This window comes from Leptonotus elevatus, chromosome 15 (assembly GCF_054856555.1).
Source record: "Leptonotus elevatus isolate MCC_2025b chromosome 15, RoL_Lele_1.0, whole genome shotgun sequence".
NCBI lineage: Eukaryota > Metazoa > Chordata > Actinopteri > Syngnathiformes > Syngnathidae > Leptonotus > Leptonotus elevatus.
In genome coordinates, this window is record NC_141253.1 from 13,117,032 (window position 1) to 13,138,524 (window position 21,493).

The 21,493-nt window shown below is 40.7% G+C and overlaps 1 protein-coding gene and 1 long non-coding RNA gene across 3 annotated transcripts in view; one reads left to right on the forward strand and one right to left on the reverse strand.

Moving 5' to 3' along the window:
- The window catches only part of LOC147162004 (uncharacterized), a 65,211-nt gene extending 47,352 nt beyond the window's left edge, over window positions 1-17,859 (reverse strand). For both annotated transcript variants that reach the window (XR_015097236.1, XR_015097237.1), the window contains exons 1-3: window positions 17,811-17,859; window positions 17,671-17,723; window positions 17,462-17,579 (exon numbers count right to left, since the gene is read on the reverse strand). This is a non-coding gene — a long non-coding RNA (uncharacterized LOC147162004). The remainder of the gene's footprint in view (window positions 1-17,461; window positions 17,580-17,670; window positions 17,724-17,810) is intronic.
- Window positions 908-21,208, forward strand: fgf10a (fibroblast growth factor 10a). The gene is made up of 3 exons (XM_086096471.1): window positions 908-2,097; window positions 16,548-16,651; window positions 20,604-21,208. The coding sequence occupies exons 1-3, from the start codon at window positions 1,632-1,634 to the stop codon at window positions 20,799-20,801; spliced, it is 768 nt and encodes a 255-aa protein (XP_085952597.1). The 5' UTR covers window positions 908-1,631; the 3' UTR covers window positions 20,802-21,208.
- The last annotated feature ends 285 nt before the right edge of the window (window positions 21,209-21,493 follow it).

Here is a 21,493-nt window from a genome sequence, read left to right on the forward strand (position 1 = left end):
TATTATAGTTTATGGTGGTGTAGCACTGCAATGCATCATACCAAGAGCTGTTTTTAATATTTTGATTGTCTCATGTAGCTAAACAAATTAAAACGGCTGTCAGTATGATGCAGTGCAGATTTATAAAATACACAATAAAATAACAAATATTAAAAACAGCAGAGCGAGTCATGTATGATGGATTAAGAATGGACGCCACAATGAAGGAGGAAACAACAGCAGAGCACAGCAACTCGACCCTATTTATCTTCTATCAGTTGCATCACTCAGTAAAACGGAAAAAAGGCGGGGGGCTTTGAAAAGATGAGAAGAAAGCGACATTGTCTGACAATGTGAAAAGGAAATTAAACAAAGCTGAAGCCAGACAGGACACCTGGATTTTTGAACGGTGAAATGCTGCGACTCAGAAGTTAGAACCTGCTTCATGCAGCGCGTCAGGCAGATGTGTATCTTGACATTTAAAGCTCCTGATGATCCAGGTACAGAAATCGCAAGATTGTATCTGAGATGAGATGAACTTGATTCAACTCAGACCATTGCAATGCAAGATGGAGGAAGAAACCGTGTCATGGATGACAGCAGGTTGTACAGGTAGGAGCAGAACAACTTGTAAAAAAGGGTTCTGCTCAGCTTGCGAGCTTTGCCCTGGTAAGGGGAGGAGAGAGAAAAAGACAGGGGGAGGGAATGAAAGAGGGGTGTGTCAGATCTCCCTCCACACAGACTCAACCAAACACACAAATGCACCTAGTTCTTCAAAGCCTTGTGGGCTCCATAGACATCCAATCACACTAAGAGATAGCACGTGAGGGGTGGTGTGTGCGTTTGGGGGGTGGGGGAAGGGGGGCTGCAACAGATAAATAAGGTGAAAGCAGAGACGGGGCTCAAGTCTGCACAGCTGATAGAGACAGAGAGCAAGAGCGAGCGAGAGAGAGAGTGAGAGAGAGAGAGAGAAGTAGGAGGGGGCCAAAAAGAGAGGGAGCTACACAAGAGAAGCAACGCACTGCTCGAAGCGCTCACACTCGAAGAAGCGAGTGCAAGAGAGGCACTCAAGCAACTTCATAAAGAAATTTGGATTCTTTCACAGCTTTTTCCTGCTCTACTTTGTGTGAGATTCTGGTGGACTTTTAACAAAAAACATTTTTCCCATTTATTAGTGACATAAGAGAAGAGCATCATTTGACTACATGGTATCCATCTTTTGGGACTAGAGGAGAGTATACCACGTGTGTGGACTAGAATTTAAAACTGTAAGAGTGAGCTTTTTGCATGTTAAGGATTTTTCAGTGAATTCAGGGGGGAGATTGGGAGTAAAGTATTGGACGGGAGGACGGAGGACCCCCCCCCACCAACACCACAGTTGGTTTAGGCTGTGCATGATTTGACTTATGGATGTCCAGACATTCCTAAAGAGCTCCTGAGGAATAAACAGTGAAGAAAGTCCAACATTGTGGTTTCGTATCATCCTGCAACCTCTCGAGATTTAAATACCGTGAGGCGAGTTTGTGGGTGCCTCCGAAAGAGATTTGTAAGCACGGGAGGGGGGCCTCTCCCGCTCTTGTACCCTCTCCCTGCCCCCAGCTCAGCATGCCCCAGCCCCTGAGCACCTCCACAGCTCCTCCAGCTCCACTACCATGTGTAGATGGACAGTGACACAAGGGGCACCGGTCGCCTGGCTCTCCTCCCACCCCCGCCACGCAACCCCGCCGCACCTCCTCTCGCTCATCTTCCTTCTGCTGCTTCTCCTGCTCGGACCATCCTCGTCCTCGCCCCTGTCTTCTCCTGCACCCCCGAGTTTTAACGAAAGCCATAATGCCGGAGGAGAAAGCCCACTTCTCCCCTTCGTCTCCCAGGGATCATCACCGTCGTTCTCCTCACCGGCACCTCTGCATGCCTCCTCCGCCAGGTTGCCACGGGCGACCAACCTGTCATCATCATCATCGTCTTCCGCCGCCGTGGTGGGGCGCCACGTGCGCAGCAGCTACAACCACCTGCAGGGGGACGTGCGCCGGCGGAAACTGTTCTCCTACCAGAAGTTCTTCCTCCGCATTGATAAGAAAGGGAAAGTCAACGGCACCAAAAGTGAGGACGACCCTTGCAGTAAGTCGCTTATATTTAATCAGCTCAAAAGTGAAAACGACGTTGTAAATCAAATCCATTCACTACATTCAATCTTACCCTGTTACAATGCCTCCACACAGGGCACGCCAAACATGTGCCCTAGTTGGGGTATAAATAAAACCAGTAAGCCAGGAAGACAAAGAGACAATCCACTGGATCCAATTTAAAACTAATTACCCCAAAGGAAGTCATCTATCTTCGCTATCACCACTTCTTTAAATACAGACATTGATTTCCCTCTTGCCCGCAGCTATAGCGGTGGTTCATTCCCTCTATCAAACAAAGTTGCTGTCGGTGATGTGTATGAGGATAAAAGTGCATTAAAACACTGAGAACAATTTTCATCAGAACAATAAATGGTAATGACATTTCAGACTATCAATAGGAGTTAGTTAGTCAGAGTTAAATATAAGGTCACGTGATGTGGCAAAATGCTCTTTATTAGCAGAGAGTTTTATATAATGTGTGATTTTAGAGGAATGTGCGGGATAGAGGGGTCTCCCTGAACACGTGCTCTACTTCAGTAGACAGACCGACCCCAACTCCACCATAAGACACCGCAACTTGTGCAACTGTGACATGATTAAAAGGGTCATCACATCATAATTATTAGGGATGTAACGATATCCAAACGTCACAATACGATATCACTGTATAACCCTCACAATACAATAATTATCACAGTATTGTGAGGATGTTGGCGATATAAAAAAAATATAATAAGCTCATTATACTGTATGAAAACTCACAATATTGTTAAAAAATAGCACAATATTGTGTTTTTGTACATAATAGCTTGGCCAGTCATTTCATTGTCGTGTGCACCTATTGGTTCAGCGGTGCAAAGTATCATGATCTATATAGCTTACAACGTTGTGATCGGCTGAAGCGGGCGAAAAGTAATGGTTTTTTCATGTAGATGTTGAATAATATTTGCTGGTATGACTGATTTTTGGGAGTGATAACCGCCACAGTATGTCCGGTTAAATCATACAGTAGTGTTGTTCATGTGAGTAATCAGACCAGGTTTTCGCTTTGGGCGGTTTAATTTGCTTGTGTGGGTGTATGTGGGTGATTTCTGTAAAACAAAATTACAAATACAAATAAAACAAAGATAAGCAATTGTGTGTAAATGTTTCATCTATACAGTACAATGCTAATTAGCTCTGGTTATAATTACACATAATATACATAAACGACCTACAATAACTAATAACATTTAATATAGAGGCAGTTAATGAACAGATACATTGTAAATCCTGTTCAATTTGTGGAGGAACTTCCCCTTTCTCTGCCAATTTGCATGGGTCTTAAACATAGTTGGCCAAAATATGCCAAATTTAAATTCAATGTGAATTAAATTAAAACTAACCACCAGAGGGTGCTGAAACTGCACAAATGGAAGACAACCTGGCCTTTTGAACAGATGTGCTGCTTTTAATATCACAACATGAGGACAACGATATTGTGGAAATTTGAATATTGTGATATCGCCATTGCATCCCAACTATTTATACTAATGTTGAAAGAAATGTCATCTGAACATGAACACATTTGGAAGCGAGATGGTTCATGTTCTTGCCTTAAAGTCCATGGCCTGAGGGTGCATTCTAGTGTGACTGAACGATAACATATCACTTCTGCCTGTACTGTATGTCTGTATCAAACATGGTAAGGGGCGGGGGAGTGGGGGTCTTTGTCTTCATATTAGTCACACACTTTCATCACAGACTTCAATCAATCTCTCTATGGTGCTGTACAAGCTTCTCCTGCTGGGCACACACACACACGGACACACACTTGCAGATACACACGGGCACAGAGAGGCCAGTCTTGCACATGGCCTCCATATGGCAAAGCCAACTTTTATTAGGGCCTGAACCAGTGTGTGTGTGCGTGTGTGTGTGCCACTCAGACACCAAGGCTCTGCCAGACATGGCTGAAGGAATTTCAATTAGCGTCTTTTCCTCCTTCTCCTCTTGCCTGAAGTAACACGCACACATGCACACACTGTGCTTTAAGAGTGCAACAAGTCACTGATGCCATAACAGCATCAGGTCATGGTATTAGCGGTCCAATCAATCATGTAGTTTGTTTTCCGGCCAGATAGAAAAGTAAAAGATAAATCAGATCTTATCACGGCATGATCACAGATATATAACGTTGTAACCTCACGTTCTACAAGTGGAAATGATTTGACGATCAGGGAGGAATCTCTCCGGGATGAATCATGCTTTGACATGTGCGCACATCTGTGCACAAGCTTGCATGTATGTTTACGCTAATGCACCACCTCCAGCTATTTAGCATGCGCTCCAAACAAATCGCTGCCTTCAAATAAAAAGATGCCGCTATATTCCCTTGAGTAAGAACACTGATGTTGTGGTGATGTTTCACATGATCATTTGGCATGTGACTTTTTCTAGACGTGAGCGCACATCTGGACTACGTTGTCAATTAGCTTGTTTGTAAAAAGCCATATAGATACATTCATGTATATATGTAGAAATGTAAGTAACATAGAGGTTGTGGCCGCCGGTGCCAAGAGCTTCAAAATTCTGCATGTACTGTAAATGCTAAAATGTGTTCTTTTGATTGTGCTCATTAAAAACACATGGCCAGTGAGACAGCTTGAAGCAAGCTTTCACACACACAGTAATGCAACATAGCAACTCTACTCAACACCGCAGCATCTCAGGTGTTGAGCCTGTACAAGTTTTGAGCCAAGTGCTTATTTTGAGTTGACTTTTGCCGGGAGTTATCAAGCTCTTGTAGTCTGGTAATGTTCAGGAGGTCAGCTTGCAAATGGGCGTCATTAGATGGTGTCAGAGGTGATGAAGACGTTTTAAGTCCAGTTCTAGGGTCATGAATCTCCTCCATTGCCGGATTTTTTGGTAATCATGTTGTCACAGTTAAGGGCAGTACATCACTCGGACTTTGCAGTTGTATTCTAAACATGCGGCAACGTGATCAACTGATTTTCACAACAAGAGCCAGCAATGGATGGGTGACTGCCGGCGAGGCTGAAAACTCACACTCACGCATGCTTTAACGCCGCTGGTGGGAAGCAATTGGAACACAGTCCAAATTGTGGAGGCTCTTATGTTCCCATTTAAGGGGATGTTTTTCCACCTCTATGCTAATTACACCATTGTGCCCCCTAACACCCTACCCCCACCCGGTTTGACCCTTACTTAGTGACCCACAGTCAGAAAGATTTGTTGATGGAAAAGTACCGGTAACTCTTTGTGTGTGCAAATCCTAATCTTACAATATGGAGAACTAATGTGAGAATGTGAATGTCAAAAGGATATTCTAATTATTCGGATTAAGTGCGATAGTGGAAGCTCCGTATGCAATCATCGCCTAGGGAGTGCTTGTCGATCCCATGGCATTAACTAATTCACAAACCCTCCTAGTTTTCTACTATTGATATATGTATACAGTCGCTGCCTCTCAATGGCAGTCAATGAGTTAAAAACAAAAATATGAACAATCATAGTAGACATCAGTAGATTATCATCCGTTTGACATACAGGGCAGCCAGTCTTACATACACCATTTATTCTGTCTACTATACTCTAAACCTAATAAAAAATACAACAATTATTAGTAAACCAAGTACTTCCATGCAGAGAGGGAGGATGATTTTTTTTCTTTCACTTTGTCATTTTCGAAAAGCATCTGCCTCATCTGCTGGTGTACTATCACTACACCGAGGAAGGGAAATGTGGAGCGTCATTTTCAGGTCGGTGATAAAAACAATAACTACCCTTCTCCAGCATGACTGAAGATCATTGAAAGTGCGCTTGAGGCTCACTATCAGCAGCTAATTTTTGCACTGCGCATTAAAGGCTAATTCCATTCAATGCAAGTCATCAGTGTCAAGTGAGGACAAAAATGTACACTACTTGCATAGTGCAGTATGAGTTTATGCAGTTATACAAGATGTACTTTGTGTTCCTAGAAACACTCTGTAGTTGCTTTTACTTTACAGATAGCATTCAACAATCCATACACTCCTTCATCTCGTTCTTCTTCGTATTCTCTCTAAGCCCCCTATCTAGATACACCACTCCAAGGTCCCCCTAGTAGTGAAACAATACACCACAATATTGTACATAAAGAATTCTCAATGAATTTATAAATGAACATGTTTTTTTTACTGTTATTGTCGGTAGATCGTATCATTTTGACTTGGTCATTTTATAAGTAGCTCGCGTGCTATAAAAAATTAATAAAAAATGTGGTCACCCCTGATCTACAACAATAAAATTCATTGAGGGATACAATTTAGGGATAAAAAAAAATTCCCATTTAAAAAATAAGGGTGACAGAAGTAATCAATTCCAGGGTCAAACTTTAGCTCTGGATTACATTATGAGATATACCTCACAACATTCTCAATTGATAGAAAGTATTATTTATTGCAAATGTCAAAAACAATAAGACATGCTTAACGCAAATGACAAAGATGTGGTCAAATGCATCCCATTCAATTCACTACATAGGCCTACACGCAGTCAACCACTGTTATAGAAGATTGTAACAGTCAAATTTCACAACTAACAGGGGTGACCCAGGAGACTTTCACTTTCACGTCTGCAAGTGAAAGCTTGTTCTTTTTTCACATTGTTCTTCATTTTATACTTGTTACGTTGATGTAACTGGTTGTTCTTTTGAGCAAGGTCATAAAAAAACACATGCAGATTCAACCCTTTGACGACTGCAGGTCGTCTGCTGTGGTCTTGCGCAAAGTCACAACACCAATTCAAACTTGCTTATAAGCATATTTGTTCCCTAAAAATTCTGCTTAAATAGCAAATAGCAAATAGCACAACCTCTGTTTTACTACTGCATCTTCAAGTGAAATGACATGGAATACAAAAATCCATGTATGCTTCGTACGTTGTCTAATATCTTCCTGAAATGATTCCAATTCGTCCCTATTATATAGCTCTTTATTCTGTTACAACGGCGGTCCACTTCACCCTTCTCTACTTGATGAGCGTTTAGGGTTCTCGTGGGAAAAAGTATCAGTGTGGCCCATAAAAAAGAATTATGAGGAGCTATGGGACGCAGCAGAGGTTAGTGTCAGCGTTGCTTTTGCTTCAAAGTTACTTTGACATCTTCATGGACTCCTCTCTCAGTAAATTAAAGTGGTGTGCAAACGTCACGGGGCAAGCTTGCTCCGAAAACACTGAAACCATCGACTCGTCCAAAAGCTGCCAAAGTCAACAATTACATTCAGCTGTGTTCAGAAAACATACACTAAATCTAAACTACCTGCACGCTTCCTCATATATTTGCGCCAATTGCTCCTCTGAAACTAGCCAGATGGCTTACAGTATATTTACTTTTATGTTACAGGTTGTGGAGCACATTAGTCAAGTTAATTGGGTGCTGAGAGACAAACTAACTTGAAATGGGCACCATAATCGATTACTTGACTAAGTGATTGCTAAGAATTGTATGAATGATTGTAGATTTTTTTGATTAATTTAGTGCTGAAGCAACAATTGAAAAATACAGTATACTGTACTTGGCTGTAACAATGGAAAAATGCAAGTTGGCATCTATCACAGTCTAATCATCTGTCCATTTTGTATAGCGATCGACCCAATTAGGGTCGCGGATGAGCTGGAATTCTTCTTTGATCCAGCTGAAACTGGACCAAAGGTGGGGCGGGGCACACCATGCAATAGTTAGCAACAGATCACAGGGCTGTCTAAACAGTACCAAAATATTGCACTTTATAGTAAGAAGGTCCAATTGACTCAGCTACGCTTAGGCACCACTGGAACATTGCTAACAGTCCATTCAGATTGCACCGATGCAAGCCCGATACTGCTACCAGCCGCAAGGATATCTGCATGGTATTTTTGCCATGATATGCTTTAATTAACCAGCAATTAATTCCCCATTTCTTGTGCCTATCAGCCGAGCAGATAGAACTAACTGTAACAAACAAAATGACTGAAGCAATTTACATGAACTGACAGTTTTCGCCTGAAAGATTAAGCCAAATTAAACAGTTTTCAAAGCAGTTAACACAGAGTACTTGTTTTGAAAGCGAGCTGAAGTCTGGATCAAATTATGCCACTTGATTCATGACCTCTTTTCTTTTACTGGAACCCACCAAACAATCACCATTTAACACGCTCATAAGAAAAAGCCGCACAATATTGACCATCCTTGCAAGTAAGAATGTTATGTGGTTTCACTGAAGCCAACATACAGAGACTTTGTTTAAGACCACTCAGCATACATACATCATGCATGTATGTAACAGAATCACATTTATTAATGCTCTTGTCTGCTTAGTCCTGAAGTTGACGGGGTCCCTATTAAAGACGTATGTTATGTTAAAGCGCTTCTGGCTTTGAACGTTGCAGGCAGAAAATCACATTTCCGAGGTGCTGCTGCGGAGGACTAGAAACTAGAAAATAGGCAGAAGCATCAGAAGTTGATTATTATGCCAAAGAATGTTAAGTTTGTGGGAAGCCTTTTTATTGTTTATATTATGCACAGGATTCTTGCAGACTATCACCATAATGTAAACAGACTGGATTGGGAGGAAACACTCATAATATTAAGCCAAAAACCCGATCTTCAATGAGGTTTTAGGATTGTAACGGCATATTTCACAGATTATTTGACTGGCGATTTGGATTTCTGAGCACAGTAGCATGTGCAGGTTCTCATTCCTGATGTTTTACAGTCTCGTTGAGTTGATTTAGAAATACACCCCATTCGGATTCTTGGCCCATCCCGACAAAGTCTTGACAATCCAAAAATGTAAAGTTGTCAGAAAAACAAATCATCCAGTTTGGCAACAAACAACCAAAGAGAACCCCTGAGATATCATACTGTTACGGTAAAGTCGTAAGAGATATTTTATGGTAGAGAGACAGAATATGAAGTTTGTACAATGCCTTCAAAGTTCAGTTCAAAGACAGCCACAGTTAAAAATAAGGATATTCCTTTTTCTGTGCAGCGTTTTACATGACTTTAATAATGGTAGCAATTATATCAAAGTTAGTATAAGCCAACGTGCCATGCCTTGCAGAAGTGATTTATATTTTTAGCCCATTTGTCAGTCTCTCCACATTGAAAGAGTAACACCGAAAGTGTCATTGTTGCGTTACAAAGTGGAGTATGTGAAGCGGCACAATTAATGGCCAATAAAGCAGTGGGAGGCGAAGAACAGCATCTGTGATGGATAACATCCAGAGCTGCTGCCATGCAGACACCATGTGCTTCCCACTCTCCGACATTCCCTCACCGTCGTATCGCCCCCGCCTCATGTAGCCTGCATGAAAGTGAGGTTCTTAATGGAGTCATCAAAGTTAGCGCTGAGGGCTCCGAGTAAAGTCCAGGGAAGCATCTGGACAACCGGCCTGGAAGAACAGAGCAGCCAGGAATGCCAGCTAATTAACCTGTGTCTCACATCTACAGTACACTGCATGCAACGACTTTAACAATTTGCTCACGTACCAATTTTGTTGAAATGTCAGATGAACACAGACAATGTGTCAAAATGATTTAACTGGCATATGGTTCATTTTCATTGTAATGCCTAAAATACTTTCGTGCAGCCTGAGAGAGCTTTGATGTAAAAAATAAAAATAAAAAAATAAATATATATATATTTTTTTTTTTAAAGTGCCACTGCAAACTGAGTAACAACAGACCCTATATATATATTAGCAACCATGAAAAAGTAATAGTTTAACCGCAACTAGAAATTGCCAAAAATAATGGCGCATTGTAGTTGACTTTTTCAGAACAATAGTAGTTCAAAGGGTCATTAATTGAGGCAACAAGTTGTTAGAAAGATGCTACTTTAGATCATTGGTCCCCTAACCTTTTTTTGTGCCACAGACCGGATTCCTTCTCTCCGTGCAACCCGGTACCAAATGACCCACAGACCGAGCAGAAAATTGGTAGTTGGGGACCACAGCTCTATTTGTCGAATGGATGCAATACTGTTATTGTGCTCCTTCACCCTGACATTACTCCTTGCATTTCTGCATGTGTAACATCTGTGCAACAAAGTGTAAGTAGTACATTGAATTTCAGCAATAAAATCAATAACAAATTTAAACAATTTAATACACTTATATAGTTGGACCGTGTTCTGCTCCATCTCACCTGCTCCCAATTTTAATGCACCACACGCACACACTTGTATATACACTGGGTGGGGTCAAATCCACGGTGGAGGGGTAAAGTTCGCCAGTCGGCGAGCTGGCGAACTCAGTAACAGGGTTAGTTTTCACTAGGCACACCGGAGTGACGACCGGGACCTTTCCCCGCCGGGCCTAGGGTTCGGGGGCGCTTCTTGTATCCCAGTGCTCCCTTCCTCCTTTCCGTCCCACCACGCGGCTGGAGGTGGGGTTGGCGCTCCGCTGTCCGGCCCCTCTCTGGCACCGATTCCTGGGTACGGAGGGGTCCCCGGGATTTGGGGGTCGGGGTTTGGTGGGCTGGCGGGGGTGGTGGTGTGGTCGGGGAGGGGGTTGGGGTGCCTGGTGACCTGCCGTGCCCAGTTCTGCAGGGGGCGCTCCGGGCTCCTGCGTTTGTTCTCCGGCCGGTGGTCCCCGCGGGGCCCGGGGCTTGTGCCCTGGCGCTGCCGAGGCCTGGGGGGCTCTGGGGGGGTTGTGCTTGCCCTGTCCTTGCCGGGATCAAAGGCTCCCCTCTTTGGTGGAGGTTTTTCATGCATGCCAGATCCACCACACCAGCATCTACTGAAATTCAAACACAATCTGCTTCTTCCTCTGGTCTCTGAATCAGTGGAGGCTGATGTCTGTGGATCTCACTCTGCTTCATCTATCCTTCCTTCTTTTCTTTAGTCTTTCCTTTGGTCTCTTGAGGTCTCTATAATTTACTGGAATTTATATGCTTCTGGGGTTGGTGAAAGATTCTGGATGTAACCCTGTGTGTAGTAGGTGGTGTCTGGTCGGCGCTGGATTTCACTTTTCTCTCTTTTCTTTGATCACTCCTCGGGTCTCCTGACAACTTCACGACTATCAGGATTCTGAAGTATTCGGTTTAGGTGAAAGGTATGAAATTTTTAATAAGTTTCAGGTGAATTAATTGTGGGGGTTTTTTTGTGTGTGCTTGTTATTAGTATTTTTTTTTTCAAATAACATCCTAAGCTGAACTAGTGGCCAAGAACTTTAGCTCACTGGTAGCACTCTGCACTCCTAAAGCGGATGCATGGTCACCCATAGATAGGAGGCGCACATTAAAATGGTTATAATGTATGGCATCTTTGAGTACACTGAGTGTCATTTACGTATCTCGAGGCTGGGCCGAGTGCCCTATTTTTTGGAAATCAAAATATGGTCACTCTACTCTATGTTATGTGGAAAAATTTGTTGGTGAGGCTTCAGGGTACTCAAAAGACTAAAGGTAATTTCATCAGGGTAGTGAGTAGGAGTTAAGAAATGCACTTTTTAGGCCTAATGTAAACATACAAGTACGTGGAAACATATATACAGGGCGAGAAAGTTGCTGGTTCGTCAGATTTGAGGTGTAAAATGACTAGATTTCTACAGCTGAAAGCTTAGTGCCAACACCTCTTACCGCAACAGGCAGCTGAGGGGCGAATGAAAAATGTGTGAAATGCAGATGACCGTCACAGCACATTAGCTAAAAACATAACTCCTGCCGTGGAAGGCCTGTGAAATGTTTTGACAGAAACTGGCAGCTTTGTCACTTTATCATGTTACAAAGTCAACTATGGTGAAGGAATGGCAAAACCTCTGGTGGTTACACTTCTTTTTTCTTTTTTTTTGCACCTCCTCACATTTCTTCTCTGACAATTCCCCATTAACAGAACCCTGAATTTATATTGGGTTTCTCCAAGCTGCTTTAAAATGTATGTGACATAATTGGCAGTGGACATGCTGCACTGAGGAAGGTGATCTGAATTTATACTGTTTCAAGTGGTGTAATTCTAACTAACAATTGCCTTGGACCAGCGACTTCTGATATTTTAAACAAACCACAACCACACCAAATTAAATCCTATGGAATTTTGCTCATGTGATTTTGTTTGGTGCGGTTATGGAATAACTGTAATTGTTTTTTCTTTATTTACTGCAGAGATTTTCGGAATCACACGATACATGACAAATCCAGACATGGGAAAGTAATAAAACAATTGAAGAAGCAACAACAAGCTATGTAACACATTGTGTGTCAAATATAATAATGGTTGGTACTGAAACCAATCGTCAATATGAAATCAATCAACCATTTAATGTACATAGCATTCCAACTTTGGGTTTGTGGGGACTCAACTGGTCTTGAGGAAAACAGTAATTTGGCATATCCATGTTTTATAAGGAGTGTTTGGTATGGCATCAAGCTGAAATGAGTTCTACATTTCTACAAAAACAACTTAGTTGCTGTAGCATTGTTGTACCAATTTAGAAATATCTGAGTTTTACGGTTCTACACTAGCACCTATATTTTCCTTTAGTTCAAGTACGGATCAAACAAGTTGTCACAGAGGGCGGTGGTGTCACTCATTCAAAACAAGATCTGGCATGGTTCAATTGGGGTAAGAAAGTGATGTTTAATTTTAACTAATTGCAATTGATGCTATCAAGTTTATCCCCAAGTAGCACAATGGTGACTTATGTACAGCTTGCATGTAAACCAATGTAGCATCATGTGCAGACATCCTTAAGACATCCCGTAAAAGTGCACTGAGCAATGTGTGTCCTATAAGGTCCAATTTTTGCACTCAGTACTTTATTCACCAAAACATCTTCCTGTATATCTGAAGCGGATATAGATACAAATAATTTGTATTCTCGATAAGGTTGTGTGGAGGATTAAATAAGAAATGAGTTTATCGCCAGAAACTTAGTGTCTCAGATTTACGATTTCTTCGAATAACAAAGCACTGGCCAGAGTACACCATGATCCCCACATAAACAACCATACCCAAATCTCACTACTGCAATTAAGTTTAAAATTAAATATGAACCAATCATAACAATAAAACTTCCATCATTGTTTGAAATGACTGTTGCTCCCTTTGTAGTCTTCAAACATGATCATATTACTGATTTTCAAGACACTGCCTTTACATTATCTATGTTTGATGCTTGAGTAATTGTGCAATATTATTAACAGAAAACATGCAAAAAACATAAAATACCTACTTTGCTAATAACTTTCCGATCATGTCACATATTTGCTGCGGTCGGCATGGGTGAGGGGGTTGGCTACAAGTCGAAGTCTCCAACCCCTTTTTATGGTAGCAAGCAGTGTGTATTTAGAGGAAGATGTCTTGCCATGCCTTTTCTATTAGGTGAACTTTGAGCTATTTGTGCTTTTTCTAGCCTCTAAAACACAGATAATTAAGATGCCGGGCTATGATCCAGAGGACACATGGAGGGAGTTCATGGCCCCTTTCAGAAATAAAACCACATAAATGAGTATGTGTCAAAAAGGCAAGGTGTTGACCGGGCTCATTAAGACCCCCCCCCAAAAAAGTAGCACATGAACATTTTTGCCTATATGTGTAACTTGTGCTGTTTACATGTGCCGTGTTGCAATCCAAGCCTTTTGTTACAAGCCGGACTTTTATTTCTGCAGACGGGTTGCTCGTTGTGACCGTGTCATAAAAGAGCACACTGCTTTGGTCCTCTCAAAACCACATCAAATGGGGTAGGGGGGGTTTGAACAGGTGGAGCAGCCTTTAGCGCCTCACAGAAAGACCTTATTTTGACACGTGATAGAAATGTCTGCTGTGCTGTGGCAAGATAGAACATCGAGGCTGATGGACGAGATGTTTTGTGGTGCTTTTTGCGCATGTCACTGACGAATGTTCTCGCCATTGCAAAGCCGACAATGTTTTTGGGATCTACAAAAGTATACTTTTATTTGATGGAAATATATTGATTGGACTGGTGACAAGATGCTTTGGGGACAATGTTTAACTAAGGCAAGACAGAATAATAGTTGAAATATGTGCTCTTACCACCAACATCCCAGTTAATATTTTAAATACTGTACAATGAAACATATGTAGAAAAGCTTGAACATGTAGAGGGGAAATTCCTGAAGGTTCAGAACGAAATTTATAAACTTGTTGCCATCACACAAATCACCCTGAGACTAGAGGGTACACATTACTATCTGAAAATGGAATAGAACATAGAAAATACTTTGTAGAAATGGATGACATTTAATATATCTGACTTAGCTAAATGGAATTGAAAACTGCTTCTTCTCTAGCTGAACTGTTTCCTCGTGATAGTCAGTTTTATCGGCCTTGGTCTTTTTTATTCCTCAAACAATGACAAAGGTCAAAGTGATACTGTTCTGAAGCCATTCAAAATTCTACTAGTTCACTCTGATAATACAGTTTTGGAAGAAGACAAAAATGCTGCTTGGCGTACTCATTCAGTTTCTCGGAAGGCTAAAAATAGAATCGAGACAATAAACCAGAAATTGATCTACCCTTGGAAATCTTGTGGTAGTGCTTACAGTGCAGTTATGGAGATTAGGCACAACAGAAAGAAGTGACTTCAAATATGACACTAGTATACATCATCACTGCATATCATTGCAATCCTATTCTGTGCACAAACGCGAAGAGAACTATAGAAATGCTGTAAGATTCCAATCAAGCAGTACAATTGGTTGTTAAGGGTCCCCAAACTATCTCTCTTTTCAATCCTAATAATGGACATTTCATGAAATGTCCTTTATCACTTGTGGTGCAACTTAAAAGGATAAGACACACACTACTGTATACTCTTCCTCAACAGCTCTCAGTCTTTGCTTTAGCTAACCGTCTTTGCTTCCTTTTGACCTCTACTCATACCATCATCTGTTTCCGAATTATGTCCAGGGTCCAGTTCGGAGTTAGCATTTTTCCTTTTCAAAAACGCCTCCATCACTGTCACCGTCTCGTCTCGTCTCGCTAGTCACAATGCAACAGTCACCACCACTTGACATATCCACACATCACTGATTGTCCTGTCACAACTAGCTAACTGCTGCCACCTACTGATATGGAAGAGTATTACATGGTTACTCTGCCGCTCACTAGACAGCACAGACAGGAGGCGAAACAAGGTTATGGCCTCTAAGAAGGAATCCTGCTCCAACAGCATAGCAGATTTATTGCGGTTGTCCATGGTTAGATAGAGTTTCTTAGTATAAAAAGCGATTTTCTAGACCAAAGACCTGTACCGAAATGACTGATTTAGGTGAAAAAAATGAAGAGCGTTAATTTTTTTATTTGGTTTTACTCAGTTTTTTTAATCCCCTAGAACTAGCATGAAGTCACACAATATTTTTATTTTCACAAATTCTCCATCTGCCTGCAAGGTTGCTTCCTACAGGCCCCAGGCTAATCCTCTGAAAGCCCTGATAGTTTTATGGCATGGCGTAACCGACTTTAGGATGAGAGAAGAAGGCATTGCTGACCACTGCTTAAACCAATAATTGGTTCGGGCTTGAAAACCGATACGCACACCTCTTGCTAGCCTGGCAGCCGGAGCACTTTTTTCTGTCCCGTTCATGTGCTTGCCTGCATACATGTGCTCCCCCTTGCCAGAAAAACAAACATAAGACTTAAAAAAAGTTTTTTCCCTGGCTTACACCTCAGTCCCAGGGTGCACAGCGACGAATGAGCACGGGGCAAGAGGCCGCTCTGAGGTCCGACTGTAAGATCACGGGCCAGGCTGAGGAATGATGCGAGACTGGGGCTCACTTGTGAGGAAGAAAGTTGGGTACTTTTTTTTTTTTTTTGGTTCCACCCACAGAATCTAAAGGTTCATGCAACATTTTACATTACAAGTCATGAAGCTTGTAATAATACCAAAAAGCATTGAAAGACAAAAAAACAACATTTTATGTCCGAAATCACCTCTTTAAAGGGTGGATGGAGTGCCATTTAGTTACCTTTTGTTTGTGAGTTAGGCTGATAAACATTTAATCTGGTAAATGTTATTGTAAATTGAGCAATTTTTTGCAATCGTGATTCTCAAAGTGTGGAACTCCCATGGCTCTCTCTAGTGGTATGCGACAAAAATCACTGCCTAAGTGCAGTTCAGTTGTATTTAACTTTTTAATCACATTTTGTATTTAAAAACTGCTTGTTGGTACAATTTTAATTCAAATTTTAAGTGAGGTACATTTCAATTGAGTTTAAAGGATTACTCAACAGGTCATTCGTAAGTCGGACGTTCTGAACTAGACGACTACCTGTACTTACACCAAAAGTTTCATGAGCATCAACTTCATACTTAATACACAAATGGTAAAAAACAAACAAACAAAAAAACACATTTTGTCCGAATAATTATTCTGTTTCACTCCCTGTTATCTCATGTGCAACTAGCCAATCATGTGACTATAACTAGTTTCTGACAAAGAGGTGCCTCTCTGTCCACCAGGTATTCTGGAGATCAAGTCGGTGGACGTGGGAGTTGTGGCCATCAGGGGCCTTAGCAGCAACTATTATCTGGCCATCAGCAAGAAGGGAGAGCTGTACGGCGCGGTGAGTTTATAGCCTAACCCCCCTCCTTTCTACAAACCAAATTAAACACCATCATTTGTGCATGTGAACACGCCAAACAAACCTGCTCTGAATCATTTTATGAACTGATATCACCTCAGGAGTCAGGATATGGTATTAGTTTGGTTTGCAGTTCAGTTAAACTTCACAAAGTGAAATTCACATTTCTCACAGGTCACACTTTATGTTCCCAGAGTCATTTCTCTTTGTACTAGGCATCCTTGTTCACTTCAAGCCCATTAATATAAAACTAACAGATGAAAAACAGTAAATGTAGTATATATGCTCAGTTACTGCTATATGCTTTTGACCCTGCGCAAAATGTCTAGTGTCAAGAACTGATATAGACCTGAAAGAAAACTGGATTCTCTTTTAAAAGAACTCACAACATGTGAACCTTTTTCTTTTGGTTCACTCACAAATACTGAGCTCATTTTTTTTTATTGAAAAACATAATTAAATAGTTATAATAATTTGGGTCTCTTTATGCTTTTTTTTATACTGTACGTTTTCTTTTCAAAATAATTACAACCATATTTGAAAGACGTTTCTAAATAAAAATGGAAGTCAATATTCATTTCAAATAGACAAATTACATTGACAGCAACATCACACATGATTGGAGTTTGGAACTAAACTTAACTTTAGTCCTCGGAACAACTGGGGGGGGAGTCAAATTGCCTTGTAATAACTTACATTAACACCATAATCGGGGGACTCACTTTTTGAAATTACAATTTTAATGCACACAGATAGTGACTCATAAATAGCAACAAAAAGCAAAAGTTGTACCTTAAATCCAACTTGTGATGGCATGATGATGAACTCCTCCTCCGTTTTGTGACCAAGACGATTGCACAATGCACACGTTGTAATTTCGCTAGTAGAGAAGAACCTCTCTCAAATCCCCCTTATTATCAAACATAAGACGTGGGTTAGCTTTGCTACACTGCTGCTAATGAATGTCCATCCACGTCTAACAGGTGTGCTTGTCGTCTTACTTGTGCAGTCGAGTGTCAAACATTGGCAAAACTCCCCAGCTGCTCACGCCACACTGTAAAAAAAACAAAAAAAAAACAACAACAACATGTGTGTAAAGTATTTAAAGTATTTATCGTTTAAACGTTATGAAGATCATTACCTTTCTTCATTTCAGGAGTTACCACTTTTCTCACAAGCATCACTTCCGGTTTCAAAGATTTTCAAAATAAAACAGGAAGCGAATAAGTCATATGTAGAGTTACAAGAGACTTTAGGATTGGAAAATAAATATCAACCACACATTTATACAAGAGCTGTATCAAACTAATGAAACAAATTCAATTAAATCTATTTATTTATGTATTTATTTATTTATTGTATGGCATATGATTATTTTATGTCATTATTTGAAGTGACACTCTGATGAAGGTATTCAATTAAAATTACGTGTATGACTGATGATAATTCATCAGCGTATCCACCTGCTGCCATTCATATAGCAGAATATTGCTATAACAGAATTATTGCTTCATGTTCAACTAAACAGGCCCACGGAAACTCAGTAGTAATTTGTGAGTAAATTGTACTGAAACTACATTATTATCATCATTTCAGAATACTGGCCTACTTTTGTTGTTAGTGGTGAATGGTGAGATTTTGCAACTTGGGTCAATAAAGGCTGGGAAAAGAGATATTACAATCGGGCCTTGCCTTTGTTGACTAACAAACAGGAAGGGAAAGAAAATTCAGAGCAATTATGGAATGTGTGTAGCCCACATAAATATAGACTTGTCTTATGTTTGATACCATTATATTTTTCTGGTGTACCTAATATTATGGCCAGTTGGTATATCTAGTGTCAATCCTAGCTGGTGATTTTTTTTTCTTCTTTAGTGGGCCGGTGATGTGTTTTTTTTTCAATGGGCTGGCAAGGCTACATCTCTTCCAGCAACAGGAAGTAAATTTAGTCAATGTGAATTCACTCCATTCACAGGAAACACAATCCTCCACCTTCTCTATTCTTCCCTCAGTTTCTTTGGGGAGTGGGTGGGTGTGGGGGTAGCCCTTGTTTCATCTCTTTTCTCCTTCCACTCATTCTCCCTCTGTCAATGTAAGAGAGGCAACTCTCAGCGTGTCTCTACGGAGCAGTGGCGGCGGCGCAGATGAAATGACACCCGCTAGAATAGAAAAAGAGGCATTCTGTTGCACGGCCCCCCAAACCGAATTCCCATGACGTGGGCTTGTGCTCCGCTGCAACACAAGCCGTACTCGCACAGGCCCGAAGGGCTGGCATTTGATTACACTCGATGGCCCTGCAACACTGACTTCTTTATCCAGGAGGCATCCAATGAAATCATTGTTTCATTCTATTGGCAGATTAACACACGCAATTAGGATTTAAAGGTTCAGCATGGTTGCATTTCTATTGTGACAGAAAACCTGCCATAAACAATGCTGATTAAGGCAACATGTGCGATCAAATTCTGTGCAGTCACTTGCTATCATGGTACTGATGTAATTAATATTTGTGAATCATTACATAACACACGCAAATGCATTTACAACTGAAATGTATTCCATTTGGATTAAGTAAACATGTTTTTCCTCTCATGCTGCCAGATTATGTCTCTTTCAAATGTGGTAAAAAACTTCCAGGAGTCTGCCTATTATGCTGAACAATGGTTAAAAACAGCTCATTCACCAGCACAGTCCATTATCTTTGATATAAGTGAAAAATAACACAACATGAGCCAAAAATAATTAGTTTCTATCAAATCAAAGGAGCTTTTCACCACTGACAAGACATCAAGAAATGCGTTACACTAAAATGTCCAAAATATATCCGATATTGAGTTGGACTATTTACAAATACCCTCTGTGGACATGTTTAAAGTTCTGAAATGAAACAAAAAATACAATCACAAAAGCAAGGAATGTACTTGATGAATCAATAACTGCTTAACAAATATGCTAAACTGACGCTTGCTGAAATTGAAAGAGTCCGCATTAAAGTGCTTCAGGATGTTGGATGGTCAATTTATGACAAATAGTAGTACATTTATTAAGACAGAAATATAACCAGGCAATCTTTAAAAAAATTGATGAATAAAAGAAATTGGAAAAAAATAATAATAGCCCTCTTAAAATAATTGCCTAAGTCCTTTTTTTTTTTTGCAATATATGTATATATTTTTTTATTTTTGCCTAAATCGTCTCTTCATGATGCAAATGGTTAAATTTGTTGTGCTTCCTGAAATATATGAAAATAATGACTTAGTCTTAGGCAATTCTTTTAAGAAGGCGTCAATATTCAAGTTTTGTGACTTAGTCCCATGTTGTTCTTATGTGGGAAAGAAAGAAAGAAAGAAAGGAAGAAAGAAAGAAAGAAAGAAAGAAAGAAAGAAAGAAAGAAAGAAAAAAAGAAAGAAAGAAAGAAAGAAAGGGTCTGTAGGGGCTACCAAATCTCTATGAAAAATTACTTTAATTTGAAAGCATTTATAGCACAAGTGTCAAACTCAAGGTCTGGGGGTCAGAGCATCAGCACTTTGCTTCATTTTGTGGTCCACCAAGGAAAACAGTTAGGGTCATGTGTTCCAGAGGTGAGCAGTTCCACGTCTCCATCGGTCCCGTTGCTGACGGATGCCTACATTTCAGCGAGTGCCCACATTTTCGGCGAGTGCTTTATGACACAAAGCCTCGAGAAAAAAATACACGTTTTGAGAAGGAACGCCTGTCGACAGAGAGACGGAGAAGCGCAGCTCTGGTATTTTATTTACAAAAATAAAAATGACAAAATGTGCATAAAAAACAACAACAGTTTTTTGGGGGGGGCAGGGGTGAATTCCGTCAAATTTACACCAGCAACATTGTGAAAAAACATTACAAATGAAAGCCATTTGACATAATTGATGTATCATCCTCCAACCTTCACACCTGTGCCTCTATTCCACAGAGGGACTTTGGGCCGGACTGCCGCCTGATCGAGCGCATCGAGGAGAACAAGTACAACACGTACGCTTCTGCCGAGTGGCGCAACAAGAGGAAGCACATGTTTGTGGGACTCAACGCCAACGGCAAAGCTGTGAGGGGCAAGAAGACTAGGAGGAAAAACACAACCACTCACTTCTTGCCCATTGCGGTGCATCCCTGATGATGGGGCAGGGTGTATCCGCCAGGGCAAGCTTCAATCTGCAGACTGCTGAGCATCTGGAGAAGGACTTTGTTTGGAAGTAGACTGAAGGCTTGCATCCGGAGGAGGAACAAGGACTGAAACCTAAAGCCATTCCGTATCTGTCGGATGAGGACACTTCTATTTTTTATAGAAAGGTATATTGCTATACAATGTATATGCTATTTTTTTTTTTGGTCTAACTTATAAAAGCACGCTGGCACAGTAGGATATATGGGGGAAAATAAATAATGTGATCAGCGACTTGGGGGAACAAAAAGATGAGGAGGTAAGAAGTGGAAGGGAGAGGCTGAGAGAGCAGCAAACCAAACAAATCAAACTCTATCAAAAGTTTTCTTTGAATTTATTTATTTTGTGTAATATTTAACAGAAAGAACAAATACATGCTAACAAAAAGACACTTGAATGTCTTTTTTGAAACCATTTACGCTTTTCCTTAATACTCATTTTAAACCTGAATAAATATATAAATATATTTGTCCTTAACTTGCATTGAGTCATTTGTCTTTTTAGGTCCTCTTGTCACAGCTGTGCTAATTAATTATCATCAATATTTCATTTAGCATAAATTGCCCTTTGGGGGACCTCAACAAGTGAAGACACTCATTTTGGTTATCTCATGTATCCTGTTGAAAGGAAAGTCAAAGAAGAAA